The 16,733-nt window shown below is 52.4% G+C and overlaps 1 protein-coding gene across 1 annotated transcript in view; it reads left to right on the top strand.

Annotated features, from left to right (window-relative positions):
- The window catches only part of Drc11 (dynein regulatory complex subunit 11), a 124,754-nt gene extending 108,264 nt beyond the window's left edge, over positions 1 to 16,490 (top strand). Inside the window, exons 17-19 of the mRNA XM_077799725.1 lie at positions 3,877 to 4,054; positions 10,365 to 10,603; positions 16,005 to 16,490. Coding sequence (XP_077655851.1) covers positions 3,877 to 4,054; positions 10,365 to 10,603; positions 16,005 to 16,127 — 540 coding nt within the window. The 3' untranslated portion in view covers positions 16,128 to 16,490. The remainder of the gene's footprint in view (positions 1 to 3,876; positions 4,055 to 10,364; positions 10,604 to 16,004) is intronic.
- The last annotated feature ends 243 nt before the right edge of the window (positions 16,491 to 16,733 follow it).

Raw genomic sequence — 16,733 nt, 5'->3', positions numbered from 1 at the left:
CGTTGCTGCATGGAGCCCCCCGACACTGCCCTCCCTGGCATCACTGCAGGGCCCTCCCCAGGACGTTGCTGGCTTCACTGGGGCCAGCTGCCGCGGGGTTTTGTGGCGCTAACTGCAGGAAAGCAAATGGAAAGCCGCGGATTTGGAGCTGCCCACAGTAGGACAGCTATGAGGGCTGGCAGGCCCCGCAGCGGGGGCAGCGCGTGGAGGTTGCCAGGTGATCGTGGGGACGTTTCCCAGCGTGATGGATGAGCGTGCAGGTCTCAGGCAGATGGACAGCTCTGGGCTGGACAAAGGCCGCGGAGTGTGGGGGCTACTGATGGAATGGAGGCACCACCATTCCCCTCCCCTGCACCTCACCAAGAGAAGGACGTCGGCTGGACACAGCCCAAGATCAACATTTGTCATCCAAATAGGCTAATTAACTTTAGGCAGCCCTGCCATTTCAGGTAGCCTCATCTCCGGTGGAGAGCACACCACCGTCACCATGGCAACCGGGCTGCTGGGGATGGGCTCAGACCGCAGGTATCTCTGCCCCCATAGAGCCTGCTCCAGCCTGGGACCCTCAGGTCAGTCCTTCCCCCACCGACTCTGGCAGCTCGTGTGCCCCTCAGGTGTCCCTCCAGGTGCACTCCACAGTGGCACGTTTCCTACTGGCCGAGCTGCTGTCACATCCACTCACTTCCCAGTCCACCATCATCCGCTGCCCACCATCATCCGCTGCCCACCATCATCCGCTGCCCACCATCATCCGCTGCCCACCATCATCCGCTGCCCACCATCATCCGCTGCCCACCATCATCCGCTGCCCTCTCCACTCCAAGAAATGGATCTCAGAAAGTTCCCCTCTATGCAAAAGAAGTGCTAGACTTCTCTGACATCGCGTTGAGCAGTTTTAAGGGAGATCTACATACGTGGAAGGACCTTCACATTCGTGGGTGGCTAAGACCTCAGTCATCTCCAGATCTGTGGGTTCAGGGCCACCCCATAAAAATCCTGGCTGGTTTATTTTATTTTCGGAAGCTGATAAGCAGGTCCTCAAATGCACATGGAAGTTCAAAGGACCTGCCCAAACCCTCTCCAGAAGAAAGTCGTCCAAGGGAGAGTCCTGACACCTCCCGACTTCATTCCCCAACCGACTTCAGCATGGGGACACTCAGGACGGCGGGTGCGGGCCCAGGAGACACGTGCAGATGGACAGAACAGACGTGAGGGTCGGAAACGACGGCTTACCTTACAGCCACTTGGCAAAGTGCTAAGCCACTCAAGGCAGAAATAACCTTTCAGCAAGTGCTACAGCATAACCGCAGCCACCTACCCAGGGATGCAGCCGCCTCCGACCCCTGCCGCATACAAAAATCAGCTCAGCGTCTCGCACTCCCACAGGTAAGAGCTAAACCGAGACAGCTCTTGGGAGGAAACGCAGACCCAGAGCTCCGCAACAGGCAGTGTTCTGGCCGTGGTTTCTTAGGTGTGACGCCAAGGACACAAGCACAGAGGGAACTCTAGACGGTGTCTCCTGGAATCCAAGGTGGTTTCGCTGCAGAGGACAGCACTGAGGAGGCCAGCAGCCAGTGGGCCAACTCTGAAAGGCCCAGCTCAGACAGTGGGAGGCGGGGCCAGTGCAGATTGACAGGCGCCCTTCAGGAAGTGCCCTCCTGGCCCTGGCCAGGGTTAGAGGTGGAGCCTGCATTTGCAGTGGCTTCTCCCTTAAACTCTGTGATCTGAAGTCAAAGGCAGAGACCTAGATTCCTCCCTTAATGAAATAATGTTTTTCTGTCACCGACTTCTGCCTCATTCCAGAGTAAAAGCAAAGTTGTCGTGTGGCCTGCAAAGCCCCAGGGACCTGGCCTCTCTTCCGTCTCTGCCCTCCTCCCCTGCCTCTCTCTGCCTTGGCCTCTCGGGGCTTTCTAGAGCTTCCAGCACATTTCTACCTCAGGACCTTTACACGCACTCTCCTCTCTACCTGAAACTCTTCCCCAATCCACACAGCCTTCTCCTGCCCCAGTCTGCTCAAACGTCACCTTAGAATAGTGTCCCTTCTGCTTGCCTCCACTCCCTCAGGACCTCTCTCCAGCTCCAGAGCACCTTTCCCCTGACTTGACTTAACTGTTCATCTGTGAACCTGCCTTTTGCCTCTGCCGAATCGTCAGGCACGAGGGGGAGGATTGGGGTCTGGTTCCATCACCACTGTAGAGCCAGCTTCTGGCCCGCGGCTGCAGCTCCATCCACGTTACGCAGACTGGGCTGGGCCTGCAGCTCAGTGGAAGAGCCCTCGCCCAGCAGGGGAGGCCCTGGGTTCAATCCCCAGCACAGAAAAAGGACCCTGGGAGCCTTTTGCAGGAGAGAAGCTGGAAGACTGGGCACCGCGCTGGGAGAGTCCACGCCACAGGCCAGGACTGCATGGAACCCCTCTGAGCAGAAGCACTGTCGTCATCCCGACTCTCCACACCGAGGGACCGAGACTTCCCGGGGCTCAACACTGGACACAGAGCCAGCAATGCAGGCCTAGGCCCCAGGCCCAGGAGCATCACCACTGTGAGGGGCAGTGGAGGAGAGCCCAGGCCAAGGCCCTGTGTGGGGCCCGGGCAGCAACGGACCTTATACTTGGGTTTCAACCCTGCCCTGTTCTGCAAATAGCCCTCCATGAGCCCAAAACGGTCATCCAAAGTGCTGCACAGAACAGCCCTGAGTTGAGGGCCTCGGGAGGAGGTGGCGGGGCAGTGTGGGGGCTGTAGGGGCAGGAGGTGAGGAGTGGGTGCAAAGGGGGTTGCCCAGAAGGGTGAGTTATTAGGGGTCACAGAGGAAAGGGTGAAGACAAGGGGCTTGGGGAGAATCAATTGCTCAGCAAACACTGGTTGAGCACCATCTGTATGCAAGAGACCGTTGTCCAGCCTCTTCACTGAATCCCTATTTCTGCATCTCTTCCCTTGCCGTCCCTCTAGCCCAGAGGGCCCATGGATGGCCCCCAAGATGGACAGCAGTTCCACAGAACTCTTCCCAAGTGCTGAGCTAAAAACAAGAAAGTAAAAGAAATGACAAGTCAACTCGCAGAGGGTACTGGCTGATGAGGGGCTTGTATTCAGATCATGAAAAGAACCCTTACAGCTCAGTCTCAGGAACCTAAAGCAGGAACCCCCATGGCCAAGTGGGCCCAGGATCTAGATGCACATTTTCCAAAGAGGACATTCAGATGCCAATGTGCTCCTGAACAGGTGCAGAGCCTCTTGAGCCATCAGCCAGTGGGAGCGGGGTGGCCAAGGCTGCGCTGGGGGTCTCTGCAGAGGCTCTCCATCACCCGGCCCTCTTCTCAGGCTCTCTCCTCACTTGCCCGTGCTGGTCAGCTTCACCTAAAGCCAGGTACTGCCCGTGGCGACCTGGCCACAGCAGCCCCCATCCCCGGGCGCAGAATGAGTGCCTGAGCCTGTGCCCCTCCTTCATTAGCAAGTGCTGAGACACCCTGGTCTCAGAACCTTTGTGACCAGGGTCCCCACTGTGTCACCCTCAGCAAAGGAACCTTGAATTCTTCCTCCAAACAGCTCAGGGGGAAGCAGGAGAATGGCACTCGCCCGCGTCCCAGGCGCTCCTTCCCGTGGACGTCAGCCGAGTCTGCGAGTCTTCCACTGCCTGGGTCCAGGGCGATAGTCCTTCCTTCCCTCCCACTTTCCAAATCTGAATGTCAGAGGGGAAGGAACTGCCAACAATCAAACCTCACCCGGACTGGGAAGTGGCTCCCAGGCGCCGGGCAGAGGCGCAGAGCCGTGAAATCACCTTGATAAGCGCAACCCTCTGCTCCATTTCCAAGAGGATGTCCTTTGTAGTTTTAATTCTTTGTTCCACACGTGGAGTGATTTTTCTCCCCTCTCTTACTCCCAGAATGATCCTAAACGCCTGAAAAAACAACTACCCAAAATCCTGAAGCTCCTGAAACCGGACGACAGGATCCTGATCGTGGGGACCACACAGCGTCCATTCGATGCTGAACTTCAGTCTTTCTGCAGAGCCTACCAAAAAATTATCTTGGTTCCCAGACCAGACTATGCCTCCAGATATGGCAAGTATCCTGAGCCCCTTTCACATGTAGCTCCCAGGTGGGCTGCGGGGCTGGCGGGCAGGTGTGTGGGGCCAGGATGCCACCTCAGAACCACTGACCATCCACGCAGCCCCGGGAGGCAGTGTGGTGGTGGTGGGAAGAGTCAGGCGTCCAGGCTCCCAGGAGCCCTGCTCAGAATCCCAGCTGACACTTAGCAGCCGGGCGACCCTGACAGGGCAGCTGACCTCCCTGCTGCCATCTGTGCAGACCCGTCCACTTCTCAGGCTCTTGTGCCTCTCACCTAGACTGCTGGCAGATCACTTGGCCCCAGGTCAGCTCCCAGGAGGTCCTGGGCATTGGTGGCAGCAGTGTAGGAGGGAGGGATGGACAACAGGGTGGTCAGTGGCAAGAGGGAGCTGGCAGTGTAACTAGTGGTCACTTCTGCCACCTGCTGCTTCATGACAACCTGCCCACGGGCTTAAAGCAGCGGATGGTCCCCCTTGTGCATCGGGGGTGGACTGGGGGGATCTGTTGGAGGCAGATGGCAGCTAGGGCTCCAGTTATTAGAAGGCTGGACAGGGCTGGACATCTGGGACTGTTCCCTCAAGTGCCTGGAGTGGTGCTGGCCATCAGGGGAGCCCAGCAGGGCTGTGGACCAGAGAGCCTACATGGTCCCTTTCTGCAGCTCAGCAGCTCAGCTCTAGGAGGGAGCAGCTCCAGGCAATAGCTGGAAGGCTTCCTGTGACCAGCCTCAGAAGTCACAGAGTCACCATCGCCACGTGGGGGGCAGTCAAGGACGTCCAGGACCACCAGACTTCAGGACAATGGGAGATGCAGAGTGTGAAGACTGTGGGTGTGGCTCACAGCACTGTGGAGGAGTGGCGAGGGGACTGGGACGGGGATGGGGTTGGTGGTCGGTTAGAAGGGTGGAGATGGGCAGGCGCAGGCTACTGAGGAGCCGACGGTGGCCACACTGCACAGGTGGTAACAGTGACGGCCCAGCATGGGTGACACTTGGGGAGCTGGAAGCAGCGGTTGTGGAGATGATGGCAGTCCAGTGGTGGTGGTGTTAGGAGGGTGGTGGCAGTGGTGGCAGTGTGGGGTGACACTGGGAAGTTGGTGGAGGTAGGCATGGAGCAGTGGGGAGCATCAGGGGGTAGCAATGCAGCCGATTAGGTGAGACCTGGATTTTACTAACCCTCGCCAGTCACCTCCCAAACAAGGGACACACGTGTCCTTATCTGCTTGTTCTTGAGTTCCTGGCCAATTTTCTTCACTAAAGAACACTCCTGGAAAATGGTGGGTATTCATGAATGTAGAAAGGAGACCATTAGTACAGAGGAAGGGGACAGGGGAGGGGGAGAGAGAGGCCAGGGGAGGGACCAGTGAGTGACACCAATCACCAACGCTGTGGCGGGTGAGCACTCTGTGATGGAACCACTGTTCTGTGTGATCACTGTGCACCACCAGGAAGACACAAGGGCACTCCGGGCGCCCCACGAAGATACTCACTAGCCACTTGGCCACGGTGTTGGCAGCGTGGGCTTCTTTCACCCTTCATAAGGAGAGATCTGGCTTCATCAACCAGTCTCATCCCAAGAGCAGGAGGACTTAGGGCCTGTCACTTCTCATCCATCAGGTGGCTTCCCCGTCCCTAGGTGGCTTCTCCATCCCTAGGTGACTTCTCCATCCCAACGTGGCTTCCCCATCCCTAGGTGGCTTCCCCATCCCTAGGTGACTTCCCCGTCCCTAGGTGACTTCCCCGTCCCTAGGTGACTTCCCCATTCCTCACGTGACTTCCCCATCCCTAGGTGACTTCCCCATCCCTAGGTGACTTCCCCATCCCTAGGTGGCTTCTCCATCCCTAGGTGGCTTCTTCATCCCTAGGTGGCTTCTCCATCCCTCACGTGACTTCCCCACCCCTAGGTGACTTCTCCATCCCTAGGTGGCTTCCCCATCCCTCAGGTGACTTCCCCATCCCTCAGGTGACTTCCCCATCCCTAGGTGGCTTCTCCATCCCTAGGTGGCTTCTTCATCCCTAGGTGGCTTCCCCATCCCTCAGGTGACTTCTCCATCCCTAGGTGACTTCCCCATCCCTAGGTGACTTCCCCATCCCTAGGTGACATCCCCATCCCTAGGTGGCTTCCCTATCCCTAGGTGGCTTCTCCATCCCTAGGTGGCTTCCCCATCCCTAGGTGGCTTCCCCATCCCTAGGTGACTTCCCCATCCCTAGGTGGCTTCCCCATCCCTAGGTGGCTTCCCCGTCCCTCAGGTGACTTCCCCGTCCCTAGGTGACTTCCCCGTCCCTAGGTGGCTTCTCCGTCCCTAGGTGGCTTCCCCATCCCTAGGTGACTTCCCCATCCCTAGGTGGCTTCCCCATCCCTAGGTGGCTTCCCCCTCCCTCAGGTGGCTTCCCCATCCCTAGGTGACTTCCCCGTCCCTAGGTGACTTCTCTGTCCCTAGGTGACTTCCCCGTCCCTAGGTGACTTCCCCGTCCCTAGGTGGCTTCTCCATCCCTAGGTGGCTTCTTCATCCCTAGGTGGCTTCTCCATCTCACAGAGCCGCCCAGGGCCCCATGGGATCCCTTGCATCCAGCCAGTGTCAGGAGAAAAGAGTGAAGTCGGCTCAGAGGATGTCACAGGAGGCCCCAGGGACTGGACCCGCAGGGCCAGCCCACACCACCCTGGCCAGGACGAGTCCAGGCCCCACTGCCTAGGGCCTTGGCACCCCCCCACGGGCTGAGCTCCTGCCTCTGCCGAGCCTCTGCCCTCCCCTCGGCCTCCTCTCCTCTGTTGTGTTTCTGGGGCCCATGTTTTATGTGTTTGATGAAGTAACGTCGGTGTCATTAATTCCAAGGGGCCAGAACACTACTCTTGACTGGACTGAATGGTCCCATTGTTTGACAGACCCAAGGGCCCTGAAATGAAGCTATTGATGTCGCACGGGCGACTTTGTCCTTTTGATGAAAGATCAGGTGTCTCCAAGACGCAGAGGGCATTGCAGATTCCCACCTGGACCTCCTCACGGCGTCCTCGCGGGAGGAGGCAGGGGACAGACCTGCAGCTCTGCTCCTGGGCGCAGAGCTGTCCACCAAGCCACGTGCCTGTCGCATATTTCTTCCTGGTGGGTGATCTGTTCAAGCTGCCATTATTGCCACATCTTGAGCACCGTCCAGTGTTTCCTCCAGAGCCTTGAAGCTTTCACAGCCATAGCAGTGGGGACATTCGTCTTAAAGAAGGACGGTCCCTGCCACAGCAGGGACCAGAAGCGTCTCCCCCGCCCATCAAGCATGGACTGCAGATCCATAACTGGGCCATCACCCGGCCATCTGTCTGCCCGCAGCAGAGCTCCCGAGGTGCACGGAAACATTCACCCTCCCACTTGTCAAATTCCTGCCGGCTGTTGGCAGGGAGTGACAATGCCGAGGGCCAGGTCCTTAAGGTTCGCCAGTTATGATTCAGTGTCTACCTCCTTCCCCCAGGTCAGCTGTCTCTGCAAAGATAACCCACCTCCCCAGTTGATGAATGCCTTGTCTGCTCCCCAGAGCTCCCTCTGGCCTGCCCCCTCCACGTCCCTAATGCTTCTCTCCTCTGGCCCCTCCCCGGGGGTCTGTCTGTCTAATTGCCCAATTCATCATGGACCCCACCCGGCCCAGTGTCCGATAGGATGAGTCCAGTCTGTGTCTTCTGGGATTTGAGGCTTCAGAGGGTCAGGTGTTTGCCCAAGTCAAGTTATTCATCGTTCATTTCTCCTACTTTTGTGAGATCTCACATTAAATGAACTTTAAGATACTGTGTCTGGTGGAGCGGCAACCAGCATGGAATCCACTGGGACGTCAGAAGCAGATGGGAGAAGCCAAAGACCAGACTCATTTCAGTTAAAGAAGGGAAAGACAATGTAGATTGATCTGAAGAACTGAGAGATCCTTTGCCTCCAGGAGAGGAAGTGGAACACAGCCCTCCACCCAGAGGCCCCCACGGTGTCAGCCCTGGCCTGGGCCTGACCCACACACTCACTGTGGGCCCCTGGGACTGTGCATGGCGTTCCCCACCTGCACTCCTGAGCCGGACCTGTGGCCTCTGGTTCCCGCACTTCTGCACCCTGGGCTCCTGTGGCAACAAGCCTTCCATTCCGAGCCTCACTCCATGCTGACCCCAGAGCAGCTGCTGTCAAGAGCCTGGGCATGTGGCTTTGAAAAGCCAGACTCGCAGCTCTTTAAAAGGTAACCATCAAATCAGTCCAGCACGAGAAGAAGTGAAGCCTGGCCCTTGGCCCACTCTCGGCCATGCGATAGGTAGGGACCCGTGGCCAGCGGTGACTATACCTCCACTCCACACCCAAGATCTCTGGAGAGTCATCAATGAAAGGAGTCTGTCCAGGAACACTGGCCAAACTACACGAACACCAAGCATCGCCTGTTGCAAATGGTGAGTGGTGTGTCCACACGTGCACGCTGCCCCAGAGGGCTATGTTCCATTGCTAGTGACCCTCACGTGCAGAGATTGCTCATGTGGGACAGTGGCATGACTTGGGCAGGCCCTTCCAGAGATGTGACTATTGCCAGTCTACAGGGCAGCAGGGGACTGAGTCAGGTGTCTATTGCAGGGTCACCTGGCCCTCCCTACTTGCCCCCGGATGGCTCCACCTCAAGCCACGGGCAGGAAGGCTGTTCCTGCCCAGCAGGGCTACCGCCATCCTGAGTGTCCACCACAGGTGTCTACTTGGGCTTCAGCGGCTCCAGCTGTGCTTCCCAGGACATGCGTGCCCTCCGGAGTTGGCTCTCAGGCGTGCTGGTCCCCTGTGGATGATGAGTTTGGGCAGAAGACGTGTCAGTTCCATCTCACGGTGTTCCCCATTGTTATTGGTGTTTCCATTCTTACCCTAGGTTATGTTTTCTAACTCTGTGGCAATCATAATTAGATGGGGATTACCCTTGCCTGCTACAGTCTGTCTTTGAACAAATGTGCCTTGAAGCATTCCGTAGCTCCCTTTGTGCTGTGTTTATAACTGATGCTTCAGTGAGGGCGGGAAGCACTAGTGCAAGGCACAGTGACCAGCGGTCACCGTGGCAGCAGCACTCATGCAGCTAAGACCGGACCCACAGTCAGCGCCATCGGGCAGCCCGCACACTGCCGTGGCTGCGTCCCACCAAGGCTGAGAAGCAGAGCAGCTCAGGGGTGGCTGATGATTCCAGCCAACATGGGGATCCCGAGGGCCCTTATTAGCCTCGCTGCAGGGCTCCAAACCCTTGATGCCTTGGAGAAACAGGCAGGACCCCGGGGACACTGGCCTTTACCAGCAAATCAACTGCCCCCAAAGGACCCCACCAAAGAGGACAGTGGAGGCGAATTGCGGGATCACTCAGCTCCCAAAGCAGTACTCTCTGAAGTGGCTCCCGGGTCCCTTCCTTTACAGTGGCCAGTACACCTTTGCCTTTCACCATCTGTCTTCAGCTCAGTGGATGTGGACGGTGGGATCATTGAACAAATGCAGAACTGACCCTTCACCATGTCTGGCGATGGCCAGATTGTACAGTAACAGTCATTAAAAAAAAAGAGACAGACAGCCCGTGAGTGCCTTCACCTGTCCTCGGTGCCTTCACCTGTCCTCGGTCCCTTCCCTGTGCTGTCTCAGCAGAATGGACACAGTTCTCCAAATGTAATATTAGTTTAAATGTTGCACCGAGTTTGTTCAATCTCTAAAGTAAGCATCAAACTTATTTCATTTGCACAACCTCCTGTGCTCTGAGGGAAATCTCCTCTTTACCCCGGTCCCACCCACCCAGGCACTGTCAATCAACCAACCTATATAAACAGGGGGAGAGAACAGGTCACAGTGCTCCACCTAACCCAATGTGTAATATTACCCAAAACCTTGCAGTAGCTAGAGAAAATCATAATATGACTTCTAATTCCAGTTGTGCAAATAATATAAGAAATGAACTTTATAACTAAAAAAAAAGTAATGTTAAACTACTTATCCAAATGCTTGGGAAAATATAATAATCTGATGAGCAGAGGTGCCACTTATACCCCACACAAATTTCCAGTTCTGAAAGCTCTTCAGCATCTTTAGGGTTGCATTCGACTGTACCGGTTAACTCTTCCTTGTCTATTTGCAAGGGACGTGTGACCTACAGACCTCGGGGTCCTGTGGGGGAGAGTCCCCAGAGGACAATGTTAGTTATCTGCTCATCTGAATGACTCGTACGTGGGAGTTGGCCCGTGTGTCCTTTCCGACAAGATGAAGTTTGTGGAGAGCTGGGCTAGCACTGCTTGCTCTGTGGTAATGCTTGTTCTCTGTGTGTTTTCCACCATCTTTGATGCAACAGTTTTGTGGAAACAAATCATTCAGCGCAACGGTGGAGTCCTCACCAAGGCCTTGAACATCAGCTGCTTAGCAAAGGTCACCGACGGCTTCACCCAGGGAAACATAGTCAAAGTGGTTAAAGGTGTGCTCACGGACAGGAGAATCCGGCAGCAGATTCAAAAGCCACTCACCCCAGCGGAGTTCATCCCGTTGATAGCCGGCATGAACCCAGTGTACAAAGAGGAAGAAGAGTGCTTTAAGGTAAGCAGCACCCACAGCCAGAGGCGGGCGGACACTGGCCGCATGACCTCCTCCCTCCGGCTTGCAGGTCCACGAACCTGAACTCTGCCACGTACAATGAAATTTGGAAAGGTGACATTTTGGGATCACAGAATCTTTTGAGTCTTAGTAATAAAGCAGGTGTCTTCCAAATTTTAGGAAAAACATGCTCTGTGACCTTGTGAATTAACAGCCAAATCGCAGCTTCAAAGGATTCTCTCTCTCTCTCTCTCTCTCTTTCTCTCTCTCTCTCTCTCACACACACACACACACACACACACACACATGCCCTTATCTTGTTTCTCACATTTTACTTCATATTATGGAATAAGTTTTGCATGGGGAAAACTGTCCCTAAATAGCATGTTTCAAGTTGAGGTTGTTCGGCCACACACTTGCCGTGGCACACTTCAGTTTTCAGTGTACTTGATGTAGGAAACCACAAGGGAACTCAGCAAAATTTAGTATCCAAATTTTTTATCACATTCTGACATGGTCACCACATTCTTTGGATCTGGAGGAAAGTTTGAGATGTCTGTTCCAACTCCTCTTCCAAGAGGGACACAAATTTCGGAGAGTCTGTCTTAGGACTTGTCCTTCATGAAGTGGTCCAAGACACAAACAAGGCAGCCTTGTCCCTGACACCAGGGCCACTCCTCCCACACCGCTGGCTCCATTCTACCTCAAAATGAACACAGCTGTGTCCCCTTTCTGTCCCTGAGGTAGTCTCCTTGGCCAACTGGGAAGACAAAAGAAGAAAATTTTATCTATGGAATTGAAGGTCACCCCAATCCTGGGCACACTGTCACCAAAGGGAGAGTTGAAGTCCTCGTCCAAGCCTGTCCCCTCTGGGAGCTGGCTTATGGTGAGGACGGACAGAGCCTCCCTCCTGGTCTGTCCCAGGGCTGAAGCGGAAGGTGAGAAGTCATCGCAGTAGTGACCCCCACAGGGAGGGCCCAGCTGGGGAGCTTCCTCTGTAAGGTGCAGACACTGAACACCTCTGGTCCTGAGAGCCACCCAGCCTCTGGGCAGCTCTTCAACTCTGCGTCAGGGTGCAGCAGTGAGTGGGTGGGCAGGGCTGGGGTCCAATAAGACTTTATCTGCAAAAACAGAAACAAACCCTGTTTCTCCAGCCCGAGAGCCAGCCAAACTAAAAGGGACATTTTTAGTTCCATCTGAGTGTTTGCCAAGCATCTGAATTGACACTCTGTCACTGAACTGCTTGAGTCAGCATTGTCTAATTGAACTGTTTAAATCTTGTTCACATTAATTGCTAATATTCACCCTCTTCTAATGATAGATTCTTTTCTGAAACACTGCACTTTTCTCTCCTTTCTAAAGTACTGATTTTTCCTTATTCTGGGAAGTTGGGTTTAGGGTGTTGAAGCCCAGGGCTGGTTTTCTGTGACAGGTGTTTGAGGCTGACCGTGTTGCTCAAGAAAAGGGAATGTCACACTTTACAACCTGGATGACAACATGTGTGCTTCTCACACCCATTTCTGGTGGACTTTTTAAGGAGCCGTGGCGATTCTGTACCCCCAACCCACTCCCCCTTCCATGTGGCACCAGGCACAGTGCCTGGCCTGGGGTTGGTGCTCAGTAAGTTCGTTAGTGACACCTTCGTTGAGCAGAGGGACAGGTGGAATGTCACTGTGGCTCCCCTGGGTGACGTGGTGCTCCGCTGTGGCTGCTCATGGCTGTTGGCCCTGAGCTAGTTACTGAATTGTGCTCTGAGAATGTCTCAGACTGAGATCTCACAGCTTCTCCAGGCACATTCAGCCCTGTTCCGTGAACATGATGGAGAAAACTCTGATTGCTGATGATGATAGCATCACTGTAACGTTCTCCATTACATATCAACTGCTGCTCCGTGGCAGAGCCCTGGTTTGCAAGGAAGGAGCCAGAGCTGTGGGAAGGTGTGGGAGGCAGAATAATGACCCCTTGGGGACAGCTGCGTCCTGACCCGGAGCCTGTGAATGTGCTCCTTGACCTGGCAGAGGGGAAGCCAGTCTGCCAGCCAGCGGACCTTAGGACAAACAGATTGTCGAGAATTAGCTTGAGAGTCTGATGGGACTGTGAAAGTGGACGAGGGACTGAGAAGAGAGACCCAGAGAGGGCGCAGCTTGGGGTAGACTCATGGCTATCCCAAGTAGCCCAAGCTGCTACCCTGCAGAACAGATGGTCTCTGGAAGCTCCAGAAGGCAAGAGATCAGATTCTCACCCGAGCGTCCACGGGGGGAGGGGGGGGGCACAGCTCTGGGGCACCTCAGTTGTAGCCCCTCGAGAGCCATTTCAGACCTCTGACCTAAATGTGTTATTTTAAGCCACTAATTTTGGGTCATTTGCTACAGCATCGATAAAAAGAAAAAAAATGCAAGAAGCAAAGTCACACAGCACAAGAGTAGCAAAGCTAAAATTAATGCCTTCCTCCAAAGCCAATTTTAGTAACTATATTTTATCCTGTGTGTCTATAAATTAAGAGCTCATCACTTTACATACTTGGCCACCTCACCTTATTATAAAAACAGAGCCATGGCTAAAAGAAGGAGGAGGGAATCCCCAGGTGCTAGAAATAAGGATAAATTTCAAAGACAAGAACCACCACATGAGCTAACGCACTGGTGGCCCGGGAAGCCTAAGACACAAATACAAGGGTCCTCAGACCAGGTCATCAGAAAGCAGGAAGAGCACAACACTGGGCCACTCGGGAGGCAGCATCATGGGCCTTGTGACCTTCTCGGGGCTATACAAGAGGAACAGAGGTGTTCCATACAAAGTCAGACTCTGCTCATACCTTGCACATCAGCTTCCATGCTAACACAACCTCCTCAGTGCCAGAATCCCATGTTGACATGTAACACGTCGAGAAATGACATATCATTCATACCCCCAAAGTCACATCAAAAGCAAATATGAAAACCACTCTGTATGGAAACTTATCCAAGTTAAGGAACATTTGATTTCTTTAGGAAATATTACCCTTTAAAGAAATCTAATATTTTTTTAAAAAACTATGGAAATTAAAAAAAAAACAAGGAAATAACACACCATGAGGAGAGTCAGCAGATACAAATAACAGAATTAGCACTCCCAAGAAAACAAGATACTAGAACATTCTGAAAGAGAATATATGTTAAGTATTTTTAAACTATTGAAGACCAGAAATATTATGGGGGAAGAGGATAGACAAACTTGAAAAAGAACCCAATAGAAGTCTGATAGTCAAAAAATATAAAAGGTCAATGAAGGGGTTTTCTGATACAGCTAAAGAGAAACTAAAGGAACTGGAAAGGGGAGCAAAAGGAATTTGCCTAGGATGCAGCAGAAAGAAAAAAAAGACCATTAAAATACAGAGAAGCTGTACTTTAATAACTGGAGACTGTGACATGGGAATACATGTTGCTTTTTTGATTCCCCAGCATCACCAAGGAGAATAAACTTCAAAACAGCAATACAAAACCTAGTTCTGTATTGGGCTGTAAGGGCCTTGTAGAAGCAATTGCAAAACTGCTAGGGAGGCAAGAATAAGGAAAGAGAGAAGCCAAAGCAAAGCATCCCACTCAAAATGATCCTGAAAATCAAAATCTTAAAATATCTTTGGAAATCTATTGCTAACCAAAGTTAGAATTCGAACCACTAGTTAGAATCTGTGTTAACCATCCAGTGTTAAGAACAATCTGACAAAATGGTTTAAATAAATATGGTTAAGATGTTCAAGAAAATAAGTGAAAAACTGACTTTCACTAGGAATATACACAGTTTTGAAACAAAGATATAAATTGAATGAGAAGAAATAAGATGAAAAAAAAGCCACAAAGAGAAATTATATAAGATGAAAGATACAGTAGTTAATACTAAGTGGTAAAAATGAGAGCAGTATGATCCCTAGAATAGACACGGTCAAAGAGTAAATTAGTAGTCTGGAAGGTGGTCCTGGGGAGTTCCCCCAGAAGGCAACACAGAAAAACCAAAAGGTAAGAATCCATAAAAGTAAATCTACAGATGACATGTTGAAAGACATCAACATTCAGCAAATACAAATTCTAGACATATCAGAAGAATTATATCAGAAGAATTAAAGAAATACATGCCGAGAATTTTCCTGAATTAAAAACCTGAGTCCTCAGATTAAAAATAAATTCCAAGGAGTAATTTTAAAAATCCAGGCCAATATCCATGATTGAGAATCTAAGAACAAGATAACAAACCAGTCTCAAAAGCTACATGATTACTTACAAAGAAACAGCAATTGGGCAATCAGACATCTCTTTGACAGCAATAAATGCCAAAGACAGTGAAATTAAACCTGCAAAGTGATGAGAACAGTCAGCTACCTAATATTTGTACCTAGCTAAACCAGAAGCAGGAGAAAACAAAGTCAATTTAAGACAAATATCAGGGCTGGGGATGTGGCTCAAGTGGTAGCGCGCTCGCCTGGCATGCGTGCGGCCTGGGTTCAATCCTCAGCACCACATACAAAACAAAGATGCTGTGTCCGCCGAAAACTAAAAAAAATAAATATTAAAAAATTCTCTCTCTTCTCTCTCTCTCTCTCTCTCTCTCTCTCTCTCTCTGTCTCTCTCTCCTCTCACTCTCTCTTTAAAAAAAAAAAAGACAAATATCAGAGATCAGTTCCCACTCTCGGCACTTCAGAGAACAATTTGGCTATAATGAAGGTGTTTATATCCTATAACCCAGAAATTCTATTCCAAAGCGTATGCCGAGATACGTCTCACAGGTATACAAAGAGGCACGTAAAAATTGTGAACTATAGCACTGTTCACAAAAAAGAAAAATGACTTACATGTCCACTAACAGGAGAGTTGATAGGTGATATAATCATTCATGAAATAACATTATTGTAATGTTTATCAACCAAAATGTTTCTCAGGTTCCAAATGGAATCTAACACAGGGCCAGTGGCAATCACTAAGTGCTTTGTTGGTGTCTTGACTCCATTATTTCTGCCCCGTTTTCCACAGACTCCCCCTCAGAGCATGTGAGGGCCCACTGTGCTCACATGTGGCCAGCTTCCAGTGGTCACACATGAGCCAGGGCCAATTCACATTTCCAAGAAGACCCACATCCTCAGGGCACAGTAACATTCCAGGAAACGCGGGACTTACCTGGAAAGCACTGTTGCTTACACTTAGTCCGTACTTCTCGGAAACTGGGAATCCCTCGGGTTCGAGTTTCAGATCATGCCGAAATGCAGACGAGAAAGCCCAGGGAGACAAGTCTGTGTCAAACACGTTAAATGCCCAAAGTACAACGGCGACCGGCTGCCTCGCTCCTGGCGAGCTGGTCTCTGGTTTTAAGGCTGTTACGGTCCCGTCCTGCTGGCCTTTCCCTAGGCGTTGACGTAGTTTGCGTTTCCTTTCAGAACTGGTACGCCAAGACCCCTCTGGGCAGAAAGCGCGTCTTAGCCTCAACAGTCGGCGGCAGAGGCAAGGAGACGGAGAAGGGGAAGAAGAGGGGGAAAAAGGAGAGGAAGAAAAATCTGTAACGCCTCTCTGAAGAGCCATCCTTGAGTCTCCTTGGGACAGTGACAGTCCCCGGGCTCCCAGGAGGAGGCTCCCACTACCCACTGAAGATGCCCCAAGGAGCAGCGTGTGCCCAGCCCGGCCTGTGTGTGTGAGTGACAGCCTCGTTGGCGGGCCCAGGGCCACCACGCCCGGGATTTCCTGAATCTGCGTGAAGTTTGTCTAGAGGAGAAACCCACGCCTCACCTGCTGCACACTCTGTGCAAGCTGGCCACGCACCAGCACCCGTGTTGAGTTTGGTAGAGAATGTTCTCACGGGATAGGCGGGAACGCCAGAGGACGTCTGGTAAGCTGGCTGTTGATTAGCCCACGGACACTGCGCTTGTCCTTCGCGTATTTCAATAAATTAATTATTTGCTCTAGTGATGTGTGTTTTTTTTTAAGAGAGAGAGAGAGAGAGAGAATTTTTAATATTTATTTTTCAGTTCTCGGCGGACACAACATCTTTGTTGGTATGTGGTGCTGAGGACCGAACCCGCGCCGCACGCATGCCAGGCCAGCGCACTACCACCTGAGCCACATCCCCAGCCCAGTGATGTGTTTTATGTAATGGAATAAAGTCAGAGCTG

Source organism: Urocitellus parryii, chromosome 1 (assembly GCF_045843805.1).
Source record: "Urocitellus parryii isolate mUroPar1 chromosome 1, mUroPar1.hap1, whole genome shotgun sequence".
Classification (NCBI taxonomy): domain Eukaryota; kingdom Metazoa; phylum Chordata; class Mammalia; order Rodentia; family Sciuridae; genus Urocitellus; species Urocitellus parryii.
This window is presented reverse-complemented; position numbering and strand designations above follow the sequence as displayed.